Raw genomic sequence first — 18,961 nt, 5'->3', positions numbered from 1 at the left:
TGGCCTGGAGATGGCTGCCTCCCCCCGTGTCCTCACGTCGGTGGCCTTTCTTCTGTGTTCGGTCTCTTAAAAAGGATACTAATCCTGCTGGATCAGGGCCCCACCCTTAATGACCTGCTGTGACCCCATCACCAATACAGCCACACTGGGGTTAGGGCTTCAACGTAGGGATTCTGGGGGCACCTCATTCAGTCTGGAACAAACACTGTGTTTACCCAGAAATTTAGCATGGCTTCTCTTCTTTCAGCTGTCATTTCTAGAGAGGCAATAAGGGTGAAAACCAGGTGATGGAGCTTGGGGTGGCACTGAGTCTATGGGCTCAGGGAGCGTGAGAGCAGACGAGGGAGGGGGTGGGGATGTGGGCCTGCACCTGGTATCCCGCTGGTGGTGGCAGAGTGGGACTGGAAGAGAGAACTTCCCTGCCCCCCAAGAGAGAGCGAGTCACCTGTATTACAGGGGGCTTTAGGAATGAGACCTAGGGTTGTAATCCCACCTCCCGAGTCCCCTCTTTCCGAAATTATCCTATGGCTATTTATGGTGTGTGCTTATGGTCATGGACTGAGCAGGAGGGGAAGGAATTCCTGCCTTGTGACATTTTCTAAAGGGGTTGTTACCCTGTGGGTTATAGACTGGGAGGGGGGAGTCACCCTGGAGATGGAGACACCAGGACGGTTGTTGGGGGCTGTGGAGCCCCTCTCCCAGCCCAACTCACTCCACTGTGAAGCTACACTTGACCCTCCCAGCGCCCCGTGTCCTGTGTGGTCTAGAAAGTTGCCTTTTCCCCTTGGCTCCAGGACCAGGCACATGATGGCCCTCCGATGATGGGGATGAGTGACATGTCCCTTTGCAGAGTGGTGGGAGGAAGGATCTTGCCTCCCAGTCCTGGGTGCACTGTCTTGCACACCTTCTGATCTCTGCGAGATCCCAGATGAGGATCCGGAGTTGCCAGATCTTCCAGTTCCCCAAAGGAAGCCAGAAGTCATCATGAGGCACAGTGTTTGTGAATTTGATATAGTGGGCATGACTTTATAATTTAATACCCTGCAAGCAAAAGCAGACCATAATGGGCTGAGAATTCTGGAGAGCGTAGAGCTGCGTGCTTGTCTCAGGGATGGGCGAGGCTGCTGGAGGGCTTCCCGGGACTGGGGAAGACCCATGTCCACCTTTCCCTCCCTCAACCCCTCCCTGAGCTGGCCAAGGTGTGGTCACACTGCCTCTTTCTATTCCTGAGACCCATCCAGCTCCTTCCAGGCTCACGGCCTTTGTGTTGATTGATGCTCTCCCTGCCCAGAAGGTTCTTCCTTGGGTTCTGCACGGCGGCTCCCTGTCACCTAGCTCCTGGCTCAGTCGCCCTCCCTGGTAGGCTTCCCCGGCCACCCAGCATCCTGCCGCGTCACCCCACTGTGGATCTCGGCACGGGCCTGGCCGCCATCCACCTCACCCGTGTGTGCACGTGAGCATGTGCCTGCGTACACGTGTGTGCACACACGGGCATGTTCCCGGCCTGCTCTGGAACATGAGCTCCCTCAGAGCACCCGTTTTCTGCTCTCTTCTGTGTCAACTCCAGCAGCCGGCACAGAGCAGTGCTCAATGAGTGAAAAATGAGGAAAATAAAATTGACTATGATTTATGCTTTATTTTTGTTTTTTCTCAGTTAAAGTCTACAGTTGAAACACACTTTCTTATTTTCATCGTTGCTCTTGACAGTTAAGAGGAAAAAAAGTTCCAAATCAGAGGCTAAGGGAACCGTGTCCAAAGTCACGGGGAAGAAGATCACCAAGATCATCGGCCTGGGGAAGAAAAAGCCCTCGACGGATGAGCAGACGTCGTCCGCGGAGGAGGACGTCCCCACCTGCGGTAAGACGGAGGTGCCCGGCCGTGAGCGGTGCTCACCCCGCACGTGGCCTCTGCTGGAATGGCCTCTGCTTCCCGCGGGCTCGCTCGAGTCAGGCTGGTGATCCTCAGAATGGCGGGAGATGTACTCCATTTTTACTGCTTATTAATAAAAGATCTTGCAGGGGTTGGAGATGATCTTTGAGGTTCTTTCAAGATGAAAAACAAATTCTTTCTTTGATCCCATGAAGTTTTCCAAATTCCTCTTCACCGTTTCTAAGCTGGGGCACAGGCACGTGCCTTGGCGAGCGAAGGAGGGAGCGTGGAGCATGGGGGTTACGGTTGGCGCTCTCCCCTGGGCTAACGCGGTAAACCAAGCATCGTGGCAGCGCAGCGTGTCTCAGACCTCAGTTTCAGGTGCAGCCCGCTGGGCGACCTCGTCATCAGCCGGTCACCTGGAGTCCTTTCTGAGCGGCTGGCCCCCCACCCGAGGACAGGTTGAGCACCGCGACACGGCCCCGGCCCTCCCAGGGTCCTCATTCTCCTGGCAGAGACGGGTCTGAATGAGGGGTTGCGGGGAGAGACGTGCAGTGTGACCCGGTGACGAAGAGGAGGGAAACCAGGGCAACGGGAGTGTCTCCCAAGGACCCGAATGAGGTGGAGGCGCGGGCAGGGCGGTGAAGTTGTATAGGCGTCCCGTTTCCTCGGCCACCGTGCAGCCCTTCACAGAACAGCCCCAGAAGCTGGGCAACGGGGCTTCTGCCTCTGTTAGGAATTGCGGGTAGGTGCCCGGATACCCCAGCGACACTCACCCCTGTGTCACGGTGAGCATCCATCTGCCCAGGGCATGGGGCCCTTTCTGGGGTATACGCTGCCCCAAGTCCCAGGTGGGCCATACAGACGAAGGTAAAGTAATGCAACAGCCGTCACGCCCCAGGGTGTGAGCTGCACCAGGACGGCAGGAAGAGTTGGCACTGCGGCGGAGGAGTGGGCGCCAGAGCGTGCTGGAGCCGGGCGTGTGCTGCACCCCGAGGGCAGGTCTGGGGGAGCTCCCCGCTCCCTCTGGCCTTGACGGTTGTGGTTCCGGGAACCTGCACGCGTGAGGCTTCAGTGGGCCCAGTAGAGTCACGTCCTTCGTCAAGCCTTGGCCACCCTGGCTGGTGGTGCACTGAGGGGCAGAAGGACAGCAGACGGGACAGGGCTCCAGCGCCAAGGGGCAGAAGGACAGCAGACGGGACAGGGCTCCAGCGCCGAGGGGCAGAAGGACAGCAGACGGGACGGCTCCAGCGCCGAGGGGCAGAAGGACAGCAGACGGGACAGGGCTCCAGCGCCAAGGGGCAGAAGGACAGCAGACGGGACAGGGCTCCAGCGCCGAGGGGCAGAAGGACAGCAGACGGGACAGGGCTCCAGCGCCGAGGGGCAGAAGGACAGCAGACGGGACGGGGCCTAGCGCCGAGGGGCAGAAGGACAGCAGACGGGACAGGGCTCCAGCGCCGAGGGGCAGAAGGACAGCAGACGGGGCCTAGCGCCGAGGGGCAGAAGGACAGCAGACGGGACAGGGCTCCAGCGCCGAGGGGCAGAAGGACAGCAGACGGGACAGGGCTCCAGCGCCGAGGGGCAGAAGGACAGCAGACGGGACAGGGCTCCAGCGCCGAGGGGCAGAAGGACAGCAGACGGGACAGGGCTCCAGCGCCGAGGGGCAGAAGGACAGCAGACGGGACAGGGCTCCAGCGCCGAGGGGCAGAAGGACAGCAGACGGGACAGGGCTCCAGCGCCGAGGGGCAGAAGGACAGCAGACGGGACAGGGCTCCAGCGCCGAGGGGCAGAAGGACAGCAGACGGGACAGGGCTCCAGCGCCGAGGGGCAGAAGGACAGCAGACGGGACAGGGCTCCAGCGCCGAGGGGCAGAAGGACAGCAGACGGGACGGGGCCTAGCACCGAGGGGCAGTAGGACAGCAGACGGGACGGCTCCAGCGCCGAGGGGCAGAAGGACAGCAGACGGGACAGGGCCTAGCGCCAAGGGGCAGAAGGACAGCAGACGGGACAGGGCTCCAGCGCCGAGGGGCAGAAGGACAGCAGACGGGACAGGGCTCCAGCGCCGAGGGGCAGAAGGACAGCAGACGGGACAGGGCTCCAGCGCCGAGGGGCAGAAGGACAGCAGACGGGACAGGGCTCCAGCGCCGAGGGGCAGAAGGACAGCAGACGGGACAGGGCTCCAGCGCCGAGGGGCAGAAGGACAGCAGACGGGACAGGGCTCCAGCGCCGAGGGGCAGAAGGACAGCAGACGGGACAGGGCTCCAGCGCCGAGGGGCAGAAGGACAGCAGACGGGACAGGGCTCCAGCGCCGAGGGGCAGAAGGACAGCAGACGGGACAGGGCTCCAGCGCCGAGGGGCAGAAGGACAGCAGACGGGACAGGGCTCCAGCGCCGAGGGGCAGAAGGACAGCAGACGGGACAGGGCTCCAGCGCCGAGGGGCAGAAGGACAGCAGACGGGACGGGGCCTAGCGCCGAGGGGCAGTAGGACAGCAGACGGGACGGCTCCAGCGCCGAGGGGCAGAAGGACAGCAGACGGGACAGGGTCTAGCGCCGAGGGGCAGAAGGACAGCAGACGGGACAGGGCTCCAGCGCCGAGGGGCAGAAGGACAGCAGACGGGACAGGGCCTAGCGCCGAGGGGCAGAAGGACAGACATGAATTTGTTGATGCCGGGTGCTATTTCCTGTCTGCCTCTGCCTTTCTTGATGCAGCGAGAAGCACTTGGTGGTGTGGGACTGTTTCTCCTTTTGGGTTGGCCCCGCAGGGGAGTTAGGGATTAAAAATGGAAAGAGGGAATTATCCAACAAAGGGAACTGCTTTTTTAGCTTCATTTTTGGCTTTTTTTTTTTTTTTTTAGGTTTATTTATTTGAGAGAGAGAGAGAGTGCACACGTGAGCAGGAGACGGGCAGAGGGAGGGGGAAAGAGAATCTCCAGCAGACTCCCTGTGGAGTGTGGGGCTGACGGGGGGCTCAATCTGAGCCGAAAACCAAGTGTCAGACACTTAACCACTGAGCCACCCAGGAGCCCCTCGTTTTTGTCGTTTAGACTGCTCTAGGTCAGGAGAGGAAGTAGAAATGCTTTCATGAAAAGCAACATTAACGTGGAAGGCCAGGTAGACACTGGGGTCCAGACCTTCATTACAAACCAGAACACTGAGCCCCCCAAGGCCGTGGCCTGCTCGGGGCCACACTGCGGGGGGGGCGGGGGTGCCAAACTGACCCAGCTCTGCCCCCGCCTTCTGCATCCGCCCGCCCATGACCCCTCATAGACAGCCTTGCTGTGCTGGTGAGCAGGCCCTGCAGGAAATGCAGTTGCTGGCACTTGCGTGGAAACACAGGTGGCTGCCCCGAGGGCAGGAGGGGGAATCTGGAGCCCGTAGCTGCACACGTGTACGTTTCTACCGAATAGCTCAGGGGACAGCTTTTGCCTCTATCAAGAGAACTTTCAATGTCCACAAGATTTTAAGGTTGTCATCTAGATCTTCGCTGGGTCCCGGGGCCAGAGAAGGGCCTGTAGAGACAGGAAGGGGGATGACTGTTCTCAGTGATTCTGGTACAGCTGCAAAGTTGTAGGCAGAAAATGTCAGCGGATAAAGGCCCGAGACACCCGCCGTCCCAAGCTGGGGCCATGCGGCCGCAGCCCCTGGGCTGTGAGCAGAGCCGAGTGGGCCCGGCCGGAGGGGCCATGCTGCTATGCAGGCAGAAGAGAGCTCTCGGGAGTGACTGAGACCTGGGTTCAAATCCAGCTCTTCCATGAAATGTAGCTGGGCAGGTGGGCCTCCAGACGCGTAATACAAATCCTGTCGGGGGTAGGAGATGGTTTCTGCAGGCATTCCCACAGGGAGTGGGGACGGGGCAGTGGGTCCCCCGGCCAGCTGACTTCCAACCCTGCTCCTTCCAGCCCTGAGGCCTGGCAGTGATGGGGGGCGTCAGCTGGGTCAGCGCTGCACACAGCCACGCGCATGCCGTGTTCTGAGACGCGCGCCAGACCCCTGAGCAGTGGAGGATCTTCTGTTGGCCCTTGTCTGGTGCTTACGAGTTTCTCTATAGACTCGGGAAACGCATGTCCTCTCCCTCTCTGCTGTGTCTGTCCCTTGCTGGACCAGCGCACTAGCCTCCTGACCGGCCCCCTCCTTGGCACCCTCCAGGCCACCAGGTGCGACCTGCAAAAGCAGGGTCCTGTGCTGAAACCCGAGTCTCTGCGGCTCGGTTCAGAGCCTCTGACAGTCTTTCTCAGCCCAATTCTGCAGCCTTCTCTCCCGTATCCAGGATGAGACTCAGAACTACCTTGCACCCCGGCCGTGCCCCAGTGCCCAGCACTGAGCCTGGCAGGCAGGGCAGCTCAGCCGGCTCGCTGACGGAATCACCATAAGCAAAATGCACTACCTCCCAGAGCCTCGGGTTCTTCCTCCATGAAACGGGCTCGTACTCACCTGGTTTTCCTAAGGAAGCTAAAGATAAAATTGTGAACACTAAGCTCAGTGCTTAATAATTAAGTCATAATTTATGCTCAGTAAATGTTGCTGTGATGACTCGTTGGTTCACCTGACGTACTTATTTTTAAAAACCTGAGCATGCACACGTATGAGGGCAGTGCCGGTGCGTGGCATGGGTCGTAAGAAATACAGGAGCGGGGTGGAAGGAGCAGTCCCGGGGCTCCGGCGGAGGTCTGCATGAGGCAGCATTAGCTGAGCTAGCTGCAGGGCCCCTCCTAGCTCGGCTGCTCTTGACTTTGTGACGTTTTCAGCAATAGGGTTCTTTAGGGGACCTACAGGGAAGTTCTATACCTCTGACTTTCTATCACAATCTACCCCGCAAAAATCAGGCAATCTTCAATCAGGGGGCGGAAAGCATTCTTGGTATAAGTCACCGCGCCGGGACGTCAGCGTCCTCGTTCTTGGGCACATGCGCCTGTTGGAGGACAGGCCCCTAAGATGGCCAGGTGGGGTTTGGGTGCCCGGGGGGGACAGGGTTCGGCCATTGGCAGCATCGTGACCTTTGGTATCTGTGGCCCCCCTGGGATGTCTCCTCGCAGCTGATTATAAACCGAGGCCTGCCAAGTGAATCCAGCCGTCACACTGGAATAAGACGCCTCTCGAGAGCGGGACCAGAGCCTGGCAGGCAGACAGCACGTTTCCCGCCCCACTGAGGGGAACTCGGTGGATGCTTAGCCCTACTCCCGCCTGTTGGTCTGCAGCTGCTTGAACTTGAGAGCTGCTGGGGCTGAGGCCCGCGACGCCAGAGCTCCAGACAGCTGAATGTGCGAGTGTTTGTGTCTGCTACCCCCTCTGTCCTGGTGTTTGTTTAATCTCGGGCCTATAAACTTACTTTTCCAGCTCTAATTAAACCTTGAAAACCTTGAGCCTCCTGCCATGGTTTGGCGAGAAATCTTAGAATTCAGAGCAAGAATCATCTCAAACATCAAGCTGACTTTCCCAAACTGCAAAGATGCGGCAACATCCCACCTCACGGGATGGGTGGGTCTAAAAAGAAATCACATTGCATTGAAATTGCCTCACGCGGTTTGTGGGACTGCCCCAGGCGGGCTGGTGAGCTTGGGGTGGGGGTGCGGTCCTCCCTGGAGGAGCCCTGGACCTGGAGGACCCCGCTGTCCCTGCAGTCTTCTGTCCCCGAAGTCCGCCAGCCTGGCTGCACTCTGGCACCACCTGGTGGTGGGTGTGTGCTTGAGCTGAACTATGCATGAGGCCCACCCGCTCTGCCCCCGTGTCCAGGGGCATGGGAACCCACCCCGTGACTCCAGGCGCCTTAGTTGGGCTGGCTGCCATTTCCCTGTGCTCCCGACCCAGAAGATGGGAATTTTAGGCCCCCCCTTTCAGAGAAGAGCAAGGGGCAGTGAGCCTGGCAGTGGAGGCCCGTTACCATGGGTTTTCCTGTTTGTAGAAACAGGCCTCTCAGCCACTGTGATTTTCTTTTTGCTTTTCCCTTTTGGGAACTGAAAATAAATCTGAAAAAGGCATTAAAATATGGTAATTCCCTATGATGTCATGCTCTAAATAAAACGAGGGTTTGTCCAATATAATCATTCTTTTTGTGACTCAAACGTCAAGAAATTCATAGCATTGGTGACTTTGGGTCTGGTGCGGTCAGGGAAGAAAAGATCCTGAGAGTGTCTTGACCTGTTCCAGAGATTACCATCCCCTTGACTAGTAGAGCATGCTCGGGAACTGCTCCCTCCACACTGCAAAGGGGTACACCTGAGCCAGAGCGTTCCCCAGTGCCGACTTCTACGATAGAAAGTCCCGTGCAAGCTTAAAAGGAACCTGGTCATTGTTATCAAGAAGTCATCTATGCTCTTAGGCCTTATTGCCCAAAGTCCTCAGTAAATGTCTGAGCATCTCCCTTCCCCATCTCCTCGTACATTAAGGCCAGGCTCCTACAGTAGTTTCCAAGACTCCTATCATCCGGTCATTGGATGTTTCAAGCCTTCGTTTCTCGTGCTCCTTCTCCTCCAGGCCCATAGAAGTCCTTGCACCTTGGTGAGGGCGCCCTGTCCCTGAACCACACGGGCACAGGTGGGTCTCCCTCCCGCCAGCCCCAGGCACAAGGTCTGGCCATGTCCTGGAGCCCAGCACATCCTTGTGAACCTCGCTCACCCATGTGACCTCAGTTCCTGGAGATCAGCTGTGTGCAGCCCAGTTCCTCTTAGATACGCCATCACGTCTGGCTCTAGGCCCTGCGTGTTAGTCACGCTCGGCGTACACATGATGGATACAGCTGGCAGTCCTCTCGTAAACATCAAAGAGGGCTTTCCTTGTGCTTCGGTACTGACAGGTGGTTCTGTGAGCACAGGTGTCCCTGGTCTGACGGCCACTATGTGGCTCAGGTGCTGTCATTGACTGTTTTTAAGTAGAACTTTTTTTTTTTTAGACTGAATGTATGAGAATGACACCATTTACAAATGGTATTTTACGGAGTGACAATAACTAGTCTCTCTCTGCCATTTTCATTTTTTTTAAAGAGTTTCAGGGGGTCGCCTGGGTGGGTCAGTCAGTAAAGCGTCTGCCTTCAGCTCAGGTCATGATCCAGGGGTCCTCGGATCTAGCCCTGCATCGGGCTCCCTGCTCAGCGGGGAGTCTGCTTCTCCCTCTGCCATTCTCCCTGCTTGTGTGCGCGCTCTCTCTCTCTCTCTGACAAATAAATAAAATCTTTAAAAAATAAAATAAAATAGCCTCAGGTCAGGTTTTGCTGGGTGGCACCAGTCACAGATCAGGAGTGACCCTCCCCTTCACAGAGGAGCCCTCTCAGACCCTGATTGGATCCCAGCCTCTCTTCTCCTCCCTACACTCTCCTAAATGCATAAAATACAAGGAGCTTGGGTCCCAGGCACTTGAGCCGATGGGCTGGCTTCTCCCCTTTTTCTCTGATTTTACAAACACAGCAACGTAGGCCCCACATAAAGCTTTAGCCCCAGGAGACACCGCGTACCTTGCATTTAGGGGTTATCAGTAGAATGGATGTCCCAAAAGCCAAAAGAAAGCTTCCACTTCATGTGTTCAACTCGGGAATTCATTGAGCAAATATTTATCGGTTGTGTGGAAAGCATCGTGAAGCCCTGTAACTTAGCTGCGTGTTCGGGGTTTTGTTTTATGGGATTGCATAGCACGTACCCACTGCTAATGACGTGTGTAAGACGCAGAAACTGTGTTAGAGACGCAGAGAGAAGCAAAACAAATCCTCCCAAACCCTTTGAAAGGCATTATAAAAATCAGAACTGGGGAGGATGCTTTGTGTTTTGTTTTTGAGCGGTGTGCGTGGGTGTGCATGCACGTGGGTCCGCCTGCGGGAACTGAAAAGGCGGCTGGATGACTCCAGACATCCTGGTTTTATTTCTTCCCTCTTGACCTGAGTTTTCTGTGTCATGTCACTGCCTTCCTCCGTCTCGAAGGCAGGGGGCAGTCTTCCCCTCGCGTTGTGGAGTGGGCGCCAGAAGCAGCCGCCCTGTGAAAGCAGCTCCCCAGCCTCGTTAGTTCACATTTTGTATGTTTGTCTGCTCATTTGTTTGTGACAAACGAGAGCTATCAGGTTCTCATATTGGAGATTTCCCTTTTTAGAAGTGAGGATCATTGTTCTTATAGTTCGATCCCATGTACAGGGGTACACAGATCTCCCCAGAGAGGCGAAGGTGCCGTTCAGGGTCAGAAACATGTTTTCAGACCCAAGCCTTTCGATCTGGGTGGGCTTCACCCATCCAACAAAGTCCTCAAACTGCGGAGCTCAGGGGCTTCTGGGGTGGGCTGTCTGCCTGACGAGGAGCCCGCAAAGCTGGCTGAAGGTAGCGGCCAGGCCATGGGGCGGGGGGGTTGGTTTCCGCGCACTGACCGTGTGCCGTCGGTCCCCTCGCAGGCTATCTCAACGTGCTGTCCAACAGCCGCTGGCGGGAGCGCTGGTGCCGAGTCAAGGATAACAAGCTCATCTTCCACAAGGACAGGACCGATCTCAAGACCCACATCGTTTCTATTCCTCTCCGCGGCTGTGACGTGATCCCGGGCTTGGACTCCAGACACCCCCTGACGTTCCGACTGCTTCGCAACGGACAGGAGGTGGCCGTGCTGGAGGTAAGGTGCTGCCCGCGGCCACACTCAGACATCCTTCCCCGGGCTACCGTGGCTTCCGGCTGTGGCCTTCGTGCCCACCGTGGTGGCCTCTGCCGGCCTTTTCTGTCAACTCCTCCCTGTGCCGGTGCCCGTTCTTACCACACGGTACAGGCCGCCCTGCGCCGGCCCACCACCTGGCTTCCTTTCCTCTGCGTGCCTCTTTGTGGAGAAGAAATAGGCGACCCCATACAGCGCACTGCTTTTTAAAAGCAGCAGAAAAATAACTCGTTTTTCCCCTAACTATGGTGCACCTGTGAAACAAGGGTATTTCTTTAACTTGCCTTTTGGAATGTTCTTTAGAGACGAAACAGGTGTTTTTAGACAAACTTACAGACTGGCTTGTGTGCCATTCCCATAGAAACCGAAAGAACACCTTTAATTCTGAGGAGTCCTCCGCTTTGCGTGCGTTCGTTCTGTGCCTGCCTGCTTTACTGGAACGAATTCTTCACTAAAGCAGAAAAGCAACTGAAACCAGTTTCTTAGCTGTCTGCTGAGACTGCCAATGTTACTTTCCATCTATTACACAGTTTATTTTCTGCCCACTATTACCTCAGACCCCCTTTTCTTTATCTTTTTGTTATCATGACTCAGACGCGAAGACTTGCACACACACGCACCTGTGCACAAGTGCCAGGGGTGTGAACTTCCAGAGTTCGCGGACGTGGGCTACGTCGGTGGCAGAAACGGGGCTGTGTTAGGTTTGCTGCACAGGCTGGGCACCCCATTACTCAGGTGTGGGGCCGGATTCTAATGGACTGTGGGGATAGATGGACAGCAGCAAGCCTGGGGCTTGGGGCCAAGGTCAGGGTGGCCTGTGAGGCCGTCTGGAAGGTCTTGCTAGCAGGTAGGAGTTCCTTTCAGAGACTCTTTTCACAGAAATGACTATTTTTGGGGGGGGCAGGAAAAGACTGGCACTGGAGTTCTTCATCCCACGGGCTGGTAGCCTGCGAGGCTGGATGGCCAGGATGGACGGTGGCCGGCTGCGGACTTATGGTGCTAGGACCGCCTGGGGTCTGCACATCTGGGCCCTAGTCCTCCTTCTGCCCACACTGGCATCACACCATATCTTTTTGTCTCTCTCAGCTCTTTGATTCACCTGTAAAACATGAGTGTTGGGCCAGAGTCTGTGCGAGCTTCGGCAGACCTGGGAGGGGGAGCGAGGGGGGGGGGAGGTCTGAGTTGGCCCGCGCCTGATCCCAGAGGGGACAGAGGGAAGACCCCAGGGCGGCCTGGTGAGGAAGGCACCATTGTGCACCTGCAGCCGGCAGAAGGACAGGCCCCCAGTCCTTGCGAGGGAGGGCAGCCCCTTCCTCCATGTCCGGGTCATCAATCACACACGCAGACACACGCACACACACATGCACACACGCACACACAGATACACGCACACACAGACGTGTGCGTGCGCACACACACACGCAGAGCCACACGACGCCTGACACAGGCAGCCCTGCCCCGGTCAGTCATGAAATGCGGTGCACCAGCCAGTAAATTTAATCTGCATGTTTTCTAAGGTCATTTTAACTTCTACTTTGAGATAATTTCAGCATTTCAGGAAAGTCGTGATAATAGTAGAAATAATTTCCGTGCACCCTCCATCCCCACCCCCAACAGCAGTGTTTTCCTGTGTGAGGGGTCTCTTGTGCTCCCCCTCCCCCATGTCTCTCCTTCTGTGTGAAGTTTCTCAGAACCTTTTATAGCCGTGTTGCCCTTTTATCCCTCAATACCTCATTGCGAATTTGCTGAAAACAAAAGCGTTCCCTTACCAAAACCGGAATATAATTACCAAAATCAGGAAATTAACATTCACACACCTCTGTGATCTGGGTCATAGATCTGCATCGGCTTTCCCGAGCTGGACAGTGTCCCTTGCAGGCAGGAGGAAACCCTGGGCCATGTGTCGCCTCAGCCGTGGTGTCTTTCTCCGGCTGGCTGGTTTCATGGCGCGGAGACGTGCAGAGGGTACAGACCACTTCCTTTGTAGAGGCCCCTCGATCTGGGTGCATCTGCTGTTCCCCTGCTGTTGGGCTCCAGGTGGGCTCCCCGGCCGGAGCCCGTGGAGGCAGTGGTGGGTGTTACAGCATGCCCCGCCGGCAGGCGCACCCGTCACCTGCCCCACAGCCAGTGGTGTTAACTTCGCCCCCTTGGGCAGGGTGTCTGCACAGCTCCCCGCTGCACACTTCCTGGGCTTTCCTTTTGTCTTTAAAAGCATCATGTGGGAAGGTACTCTGAGACCGTCTGTGTAAGTGTCCTGTTATCACCCACAGCTGCACCTGCTAATGTCACTGTCCACTGATGACGTGCACCTGAAGCAGCCATTACTTAAGCACCTGCCCGCTTCTCCCTTCTCCCCCCCAGGCCTCCTCTTCTGAGGACATGGGCCGATGGATTGGGATTTTGCTGGCCGAGACGGGGTCCTCCACAGATCCCGGGGCCCTGCACTACGACTATATCGACGTGGAGACGTCTGCAAACGTCATCCAGACAGCCAAGCAGACCTTCTGGTAAGATCTGTGCGAAGTGGCCCTTTTCTGTCACTAGTTTTTTAATGTTTTGTGTGTGTAGACTCGGAGAAGAAAACAACTAAAGACTCTTGCTTTCATATTATATTGATCCAAACTCTGCTGAAATATCTGTCATTTCCTCCCTCCGTGTTTTCTCTTGGAGCAGGGGTGGAGAACTTTCTCTGTAAAGTTCAAGACAGTAAGTATTGTTGGCTTCGGGGGCCAAACGTTTCCTGTTGAAACTACCCACTCTGCCATCACAGCCGCAGACCGTGGGTGAGCAAACAGGTGTGCTGTGTTCCAATAAAACTTTATTTGCAAAAACAGGCAGGGGACTGGATGTGGCCCATGGCCTTAGATCGCTGACCCGTGGAGTAAGGGGACACTTCTGCAACGAATGATTTACATCTGCTGTAAGGAGGGCTGAATTTTCAAGGTCATCAGTCATGTGCTTTTAAAACTTAAGTTGTGGTTTTATTTTTAAAAAAGGCTTGTATGTATGAAAACGTTGTTTTGAACATAATGACGAGGAAGATAATCGGACACAATTCTCAAGGTTAGGTCCACAGACCCCGAGGGCACTGGAGACTCAGGCAGCCCAAAAGGCCAAAACTGGCTTCCTAATAGTACTGGGCTGAGACCTATGCCCTGGGGCTGTGAGGGGGAGGGGCACTAGACGAGGGGGAGGGAACTTGGGCTCTGGGCCTGCGTGGTATTAAGTAGGAAGTCTGGACAAGGGCTCTGTAACATCTCAGTGCCTCAGCCCCCTTTGTAGAGACCAGGTGAGGGGAGGCGGTGTCCGGGGCAACATCTGGAGCTTCCTCTGGCCTCGTGTGTCCAGTCCCGGACCCCTGCGTCTGCTTCCCTCGTTGGTAGAGTTTGCATTGGAGGCCGAAGACAGGTGGCTCGAAACAAAGCAGGGGTTGGAGTTGTACCGTCTGCCTGTGACCATGAGCATACCAGCCGCTGTGGGCAGGCCCACCGGAGCTCTGTGATGGAGAGACCCCGTGTCCGCAGCGACACTGGCTTGCCTACCCTGAGCTCCACCGTCCAGTCTGAAGGCGCGTGCGGTGTGCGGGGAGCTCGAGCAGTCTCCAGTGCCTCTCGGGTGCTGCTGTAGCAGGAACATTTAGTGCTTGGCTGGAATGCTCCAGGCCAGGAGAGGCAGCGTGGGCTCCTAGGAGGGATCGAGCCCCATGTTACACCCGAACCGGGGTGATAGCCTTGAGCACACGGATTAATTTCTGTACGACTCTTCCAGAAAATCTCCAGTGACAGTAGAGGTTTCCTGAAGTCTAGACTCCCCGTTCTTACGGACCGTCCTTTGTGTCAAATCAGGGTGACAGAGTCAAGTACTGACTCTTCTGTTCCTATTCATTATTCTTCCATAAACACACCCTGTCCCGTTGGCCACATGCACATGGATTACAGTGAACCCCCTAATCATTCAGCATATGCAGCAGACGAGCACATTTAATCAAGCGGCTTTTTAAGAAATGTAATGTCCATAAACCGGGTTTTGCAAAATCTCCCCGTCTGGAGCGACATGAAAGAAAGGAGTTTGTGGTTTTTAACTGCTTCCTTGGAATTTATTAGATCACGGAGCCGCTCCTCGTGCACGTGTGTCTTCAGCTGTAATCAGCCAGCGAAGAACCCCACATCAGAGCAGCCCGAGTAACAGTATTTCCCCCAGAACAAAACAGCCTCTGCTTTCCAGAGGAGTGGAATATTAATCGAAACCAAATGTGGGAAGGTCCTGGTTTTGAGAAAGGAACGTAGATTGCAATATTGAAAAATTATTTGTTGAAAATATGTGCATAAGAAGTTTATGGCTACAAGAATTTTGGCTACCTCATTAAAATCTTTATAAAAGTTAGCAATAGAAGTCATTCTTGTTTTTCAGTTCTCTAGCTAAACATGCATATAAAACTTGAGAGAAGAAATTTAACAAGTAAATGATGTTCAAAATATAAAATATGGCAGCTTGCCAGGGTAATAAATGTCCTGAGATTAAATTAATTTTTGCTTTTATGCAAATTGGCAGCCAGTTAATGAATCCTTTCAAGGTCGTCAAGGGGAGTGTCTGTGCACTGGGTATGTCTGAGGGGGAGAGGACAATGGTATATTTTGGGAAGAAGGCAGTAAGAGAAAAAACAGTCATTTCAATTCTCCTGAGAGAAGTGGTGTATTTAGGAATATCAGTAACAGTAAACAGTTGGAATCTATTTTCCCAAGGCCTAGCCTATTTTTAAATGAGATGCATAGATTATATGACACAAGGGAAACATTCTGAATTTTTTTCCTGAAACTGTTTTCAAGCGACGCCCCGTTGGAGACCTGTGAGTGATCTATAGTCAGAGTGGTGGAGCTAGAAGGCCGTGGATCAGTGCGGCAGAGAGAGGGCAGTGCACAGACTGGGAGGGACCCATTAACCTGAGTCGCCATCTCACCGGAACCCCTTAAAACAAGGATGAACCTCGAGAGTGTTGTGCTGGGTGAACAAGACAGAGGCAGGAGGACGCGTTCTGTCGGATGCACTCCTGTGGCCGATCCACAGAGGCGGGAGGCGGGAGGCAGATGCGGGCCGGGGGTGGGGAAGCGCTGGGCGTGGAGGGTGGTGCTGGCTGCCCGGCCACCTCAATGCACTTACTGCCCCAGAACCGTCCACTTAGCCGTGAAAGACGGTAGACCTTACGCTGTGTTTTCGCACAGTACGTGCACTTCCTCTGAGAGGCTTACATTTTTAACAAGTGGCGTGGACTCTCTTACCTCGTTTCCACTTTTATATGTGGTTAAAACCTCTGTTGCACCCAGCAGAGGATGGGGGCCTGGTCCCCAGATGGAGGTGCACCTGCTACCTAGGGCCCAGACACCTGTGTTGGGGTGCAGGTCCCTCCGCAGAAGGCCCAAGCCTCTTCCCGCTGGACAGCCTGTGCGTCTGTGACCTCGCTCATTCCCACGCCCCGTGACTCGCAGCGCCCTGCTGGTGTCCAGTCTGAGCTCTGTCCTGCCCCGGTGCTCCCCGCTCCATCCTGGTGTCCCTGCTCCGTGTGCACAGTGCCACACAGCCAGCCTGTGACGGTCCCCGCTGCCGGGGCTCTGGACGCCCGGTCAGTGACCACCGAGTGGGGTGTGCGTCAGCCGTGCACATGGTGCCTCACCCCCAAATCCCCTCAAATGAGACGTTTACATTAGAAAAACTTAAATATATATTTTGAAACAAAAAATCCTCTGTTGTGGCAGAAGACTTACATACTTAAATTTTTCTCTTTCCTTCTTACATGTTCCTTTTCTACACATTTCCTTTTCCTATACATAATTATCTGTATTTTAAGTACAGAATAATCCTATAGGTTTTTGTCCCTTGCTGCACACATTAAAGAGCCTGTGTGAGGCTGGATTGCCGTGCCTGCCTTTGCCCAGCAGAGGGCGCGCCTGCACGTGGAACGGCGGGGAGGGGCCCCCTGGACCTCAGGCTCCTCTGCTTCTCCAGGGAACCGGGGTGGGGGGGGGGCTGGCCTCGCCCCAAGACCTCCTCCTTCCCTGTCTTGCCCTCACCAGTTTCATTTCCTCCCATTTTTATGCATCTAGTTATCACAGAAATGTAAGATCGTGCAAAGAAACACGATTTTTAAAAAATATTATTTTGGGGGGCACGTGGGTGGCTCAGTTGGTTAAGCATCCAACTCTTGATTGAAGCTCAGGTCTTAATCTCAGGGCTGTGAGTTTGAGCCCCTCACTAGGCTCCACGCTGGGTGTGGAGCCTACATTAAAAAAAAAAAGTTTTATATATATAATTCCAGAGTATTTTAGTTTAGTTATTTAATTATTTTAGTTTATAGGAAGTGCTCTCTGGGTTCTGTCTTCCCTGGGCACTGACATCTCCCACTTCTAACAAACATAACTTCACGAGTCAGCCACTGGCAGGTCCGTGCATCCAGCACGCATTGGCCGAGAGCCTCCTGGGCCTGAAACATGAGGTCCAGAACGAGCAGGAGTGACCACGGCTGTACTCTCCTGAGGCTGACATTCTGGGGGACGTGCTAATCACAGGACATGTCAGGTGGCGATGAGCAGTGCACACAAGGAATGGCAGGACAGTGACTCCAGGGCATGGGGTGGGGGGGATGCTGCCTACTGCGGGGACTTGGGGGGGCTCTCACGGGGAAGTGAATCCCCACCGGGGCTGGAAGAACCACAGGGGCTCAGGAGGAGAGCTGCTGGGCAGAGGGGACCGTGGGGCAGTGGGTGGCCGCAGAGCCCTGCAGGCCACGCAGGGCTGACTGCTCTGGGAGCGCTGCGGACGCCAGTGCGCTGTGAGCGGAGGGTGACCCCTCTGGCTGGTCTCCTGGAGACACACACTGGCCACTGTCAGCCTCCCCAGGTTCAGGGGCGGGAGGTGAGTGGCATGGAGGTGCGGTGCTTCGTGTCCAGCGCGCATTACCACCGTCCTTGCCACCGTCCTGCGGGGCGGCTGCTCTCGGCACTGTCTTCGGCACTCTCCGGACACCCCACTGCTGCTGGGGTGCCGCTGGTGCTTCCGGCCCCGTCACCTCCAGCCGGGCCCTGAGCGTGTAGCGGGACTCAGGGAAGACGGGGTTGCTTGGGGGCGACTAACCCACTTCTTCTCCCGCAGTTTCATGAACAGACGTGGGATCTCAGCCAACCCGTACCTGGGGAGCACCACGAACGGCTACGCACACCCCAGCGGCACGGCACTGCACTACGATGACGTCCCGTGCATTAACGGCGCGGTGAGTGTGCCCTTCTGACGAGGGTCTGGGCTCCGGTGCATTCGAAGTGGGGCGCTGGGAGGACGCCTGTAACCCGGGAGCCCTGACTTGCGGCCAGGAGCCGAGGGCTGTCTGCCGTGCTCTGGGGTAGGAGGCAGACTGCGCCCCGTCCGTCCTCCGCTTGGTTTTGACCAGCTGTTCATTGGCATCTGCACAAGCCGGTAACCGGACGCCGGGACCCCGTCATTCAGTGTCCTCATCATCACTTTAGTATCTCCGCACGGCCCAGAATACCGAGCGGAGGGTAACGCGTTAGCGTCTGTAACTCGATACGTCAAAAGAGAGCACAAGAGAGGTTATCGCTCAGCAGTCGGTGCTTGGAGAAGAGCTCCGAGAACTCGCATCACAAAGGAGGTGTTGCCACAGCCCTGGCTGTACTGCAGGCTCCCTGGGCCAGGCCCCGTACCGTGTCCTGGGCCACCAGGCATGAGGCCCACAGAGTCCACAGGCTCATGGAGAGGCACTCAAGAAACCAGCCTCCCATTGGTCCCCCGGTATTAGGTGGGCTTAAAGTGGGCATCTGTCAAGATCTGTTTCAAAGGTTGGCAGAGAATGTGGTGATTGTTGGGTTTTTTTTTTTCAAACTTGGAAAGTATGTTAGATTTTTTTTCTTGCTGTTTTGCTCACCCATTCTTTTCTCAGTACTTTGATGGATGTCCCCAATCAGCTCCCTGTTTTCCGTGGTCATAAAATCCACACCTGCCCGAGGCAGGAACCGGGGGACCACGGCCTTCTTGAGGGAAGTGTGGGGGTCAAGCAAGGACTCCCGGAGTCAGAAATAGAAGCAGACTGAAAAGGTTTCTGTGGTCTGGGTCAGAGGTGGCCAGCCAGTTACCACGTACTGTATGTCATGTGTCCCCAGGGTCTTGGACATCTTGTCATGGGTATCCTTCTCCTTCCACCCCCTTGGGCCTGCCCTGGGGTTCCTGCAGGGATTTGTTCACAGGCTCCTTGCTAGAGGCCTGCCTACCCTCTCTCCCTCCTTCCCGATTTTCTGCACATCCCCCAGCACCCGGGCTCTGCACTAGGGATAATGGCCTTCTGGTCCAGCAGGGCTGCAAGTGCGGGGGGAGGGGAGGTAGAGCAGAGTGAGGACCGGGCCTGGCAGGCTCACATGAACATTAGGGGCCGTGCTGGGATGTGGGTGTGGGGTAGGAGCAGAGCCACTGCACAGCCCTGCCC

At 55.8% G+C, this 18,961-nt stretch overlaps 1 protein-coding gene across 7 annotated transcripts in view; it reads left to right on the top strand.

Moving 5' to 3' along the window:
• AFAP1 (actin filament associated protein 1) overlaps nucleotides 1–18,961 on the top strand; it is a 150,880-nt gene that overhangs the window by 112,895 nt on the left and 19,024 nt on the right. For all 7 annotated transcript variants that reach the window (XM_045777084.2, XM_045777082.2, XM_045777083.2 and 4 more), the window contains 4 exons: nucleotides 1,708–1,857; nucleotides 10,232–10,443; nucleotides 12,841–12,986; nucleotides 17,623–17,740. In XM_045777084.2, the coding sequence (XP_045633040.1) occupies nucleotides 1,708–1,857; nucleotides 10,232–10,443; nucleotides 12,841–12,986; nucleotides 17,623–17,740 (626 nt within the window). The remainder of the gene's footprint in view (nucleotides 1–1,707; nucleotides 1,858–10,231; nucleotides 10,444–12,840; nucleotides 12,987–17,622; nucleotides 17,741–18,961) is intronic.

Source organism: Ursus americanus, chromosome 8 (genome assembly GCF_024610735.1).
Source record: "Ursus americanus isolate L20-20 chromosome 8, mUrsAme1.1.p, whole genome shotgun sequence".
Classification (NCBI taxonomy): Eukaryota; Metazoa; Chordata; class Mammalia; order Carnivora; family Ursidae; genus Ursus; species Ursus americanus.
The sequence above is the reverse complement of the archived record's forward strand: the minus strand, read 5'-3'. Positions and strand labels throughout refer to the sequence as shown.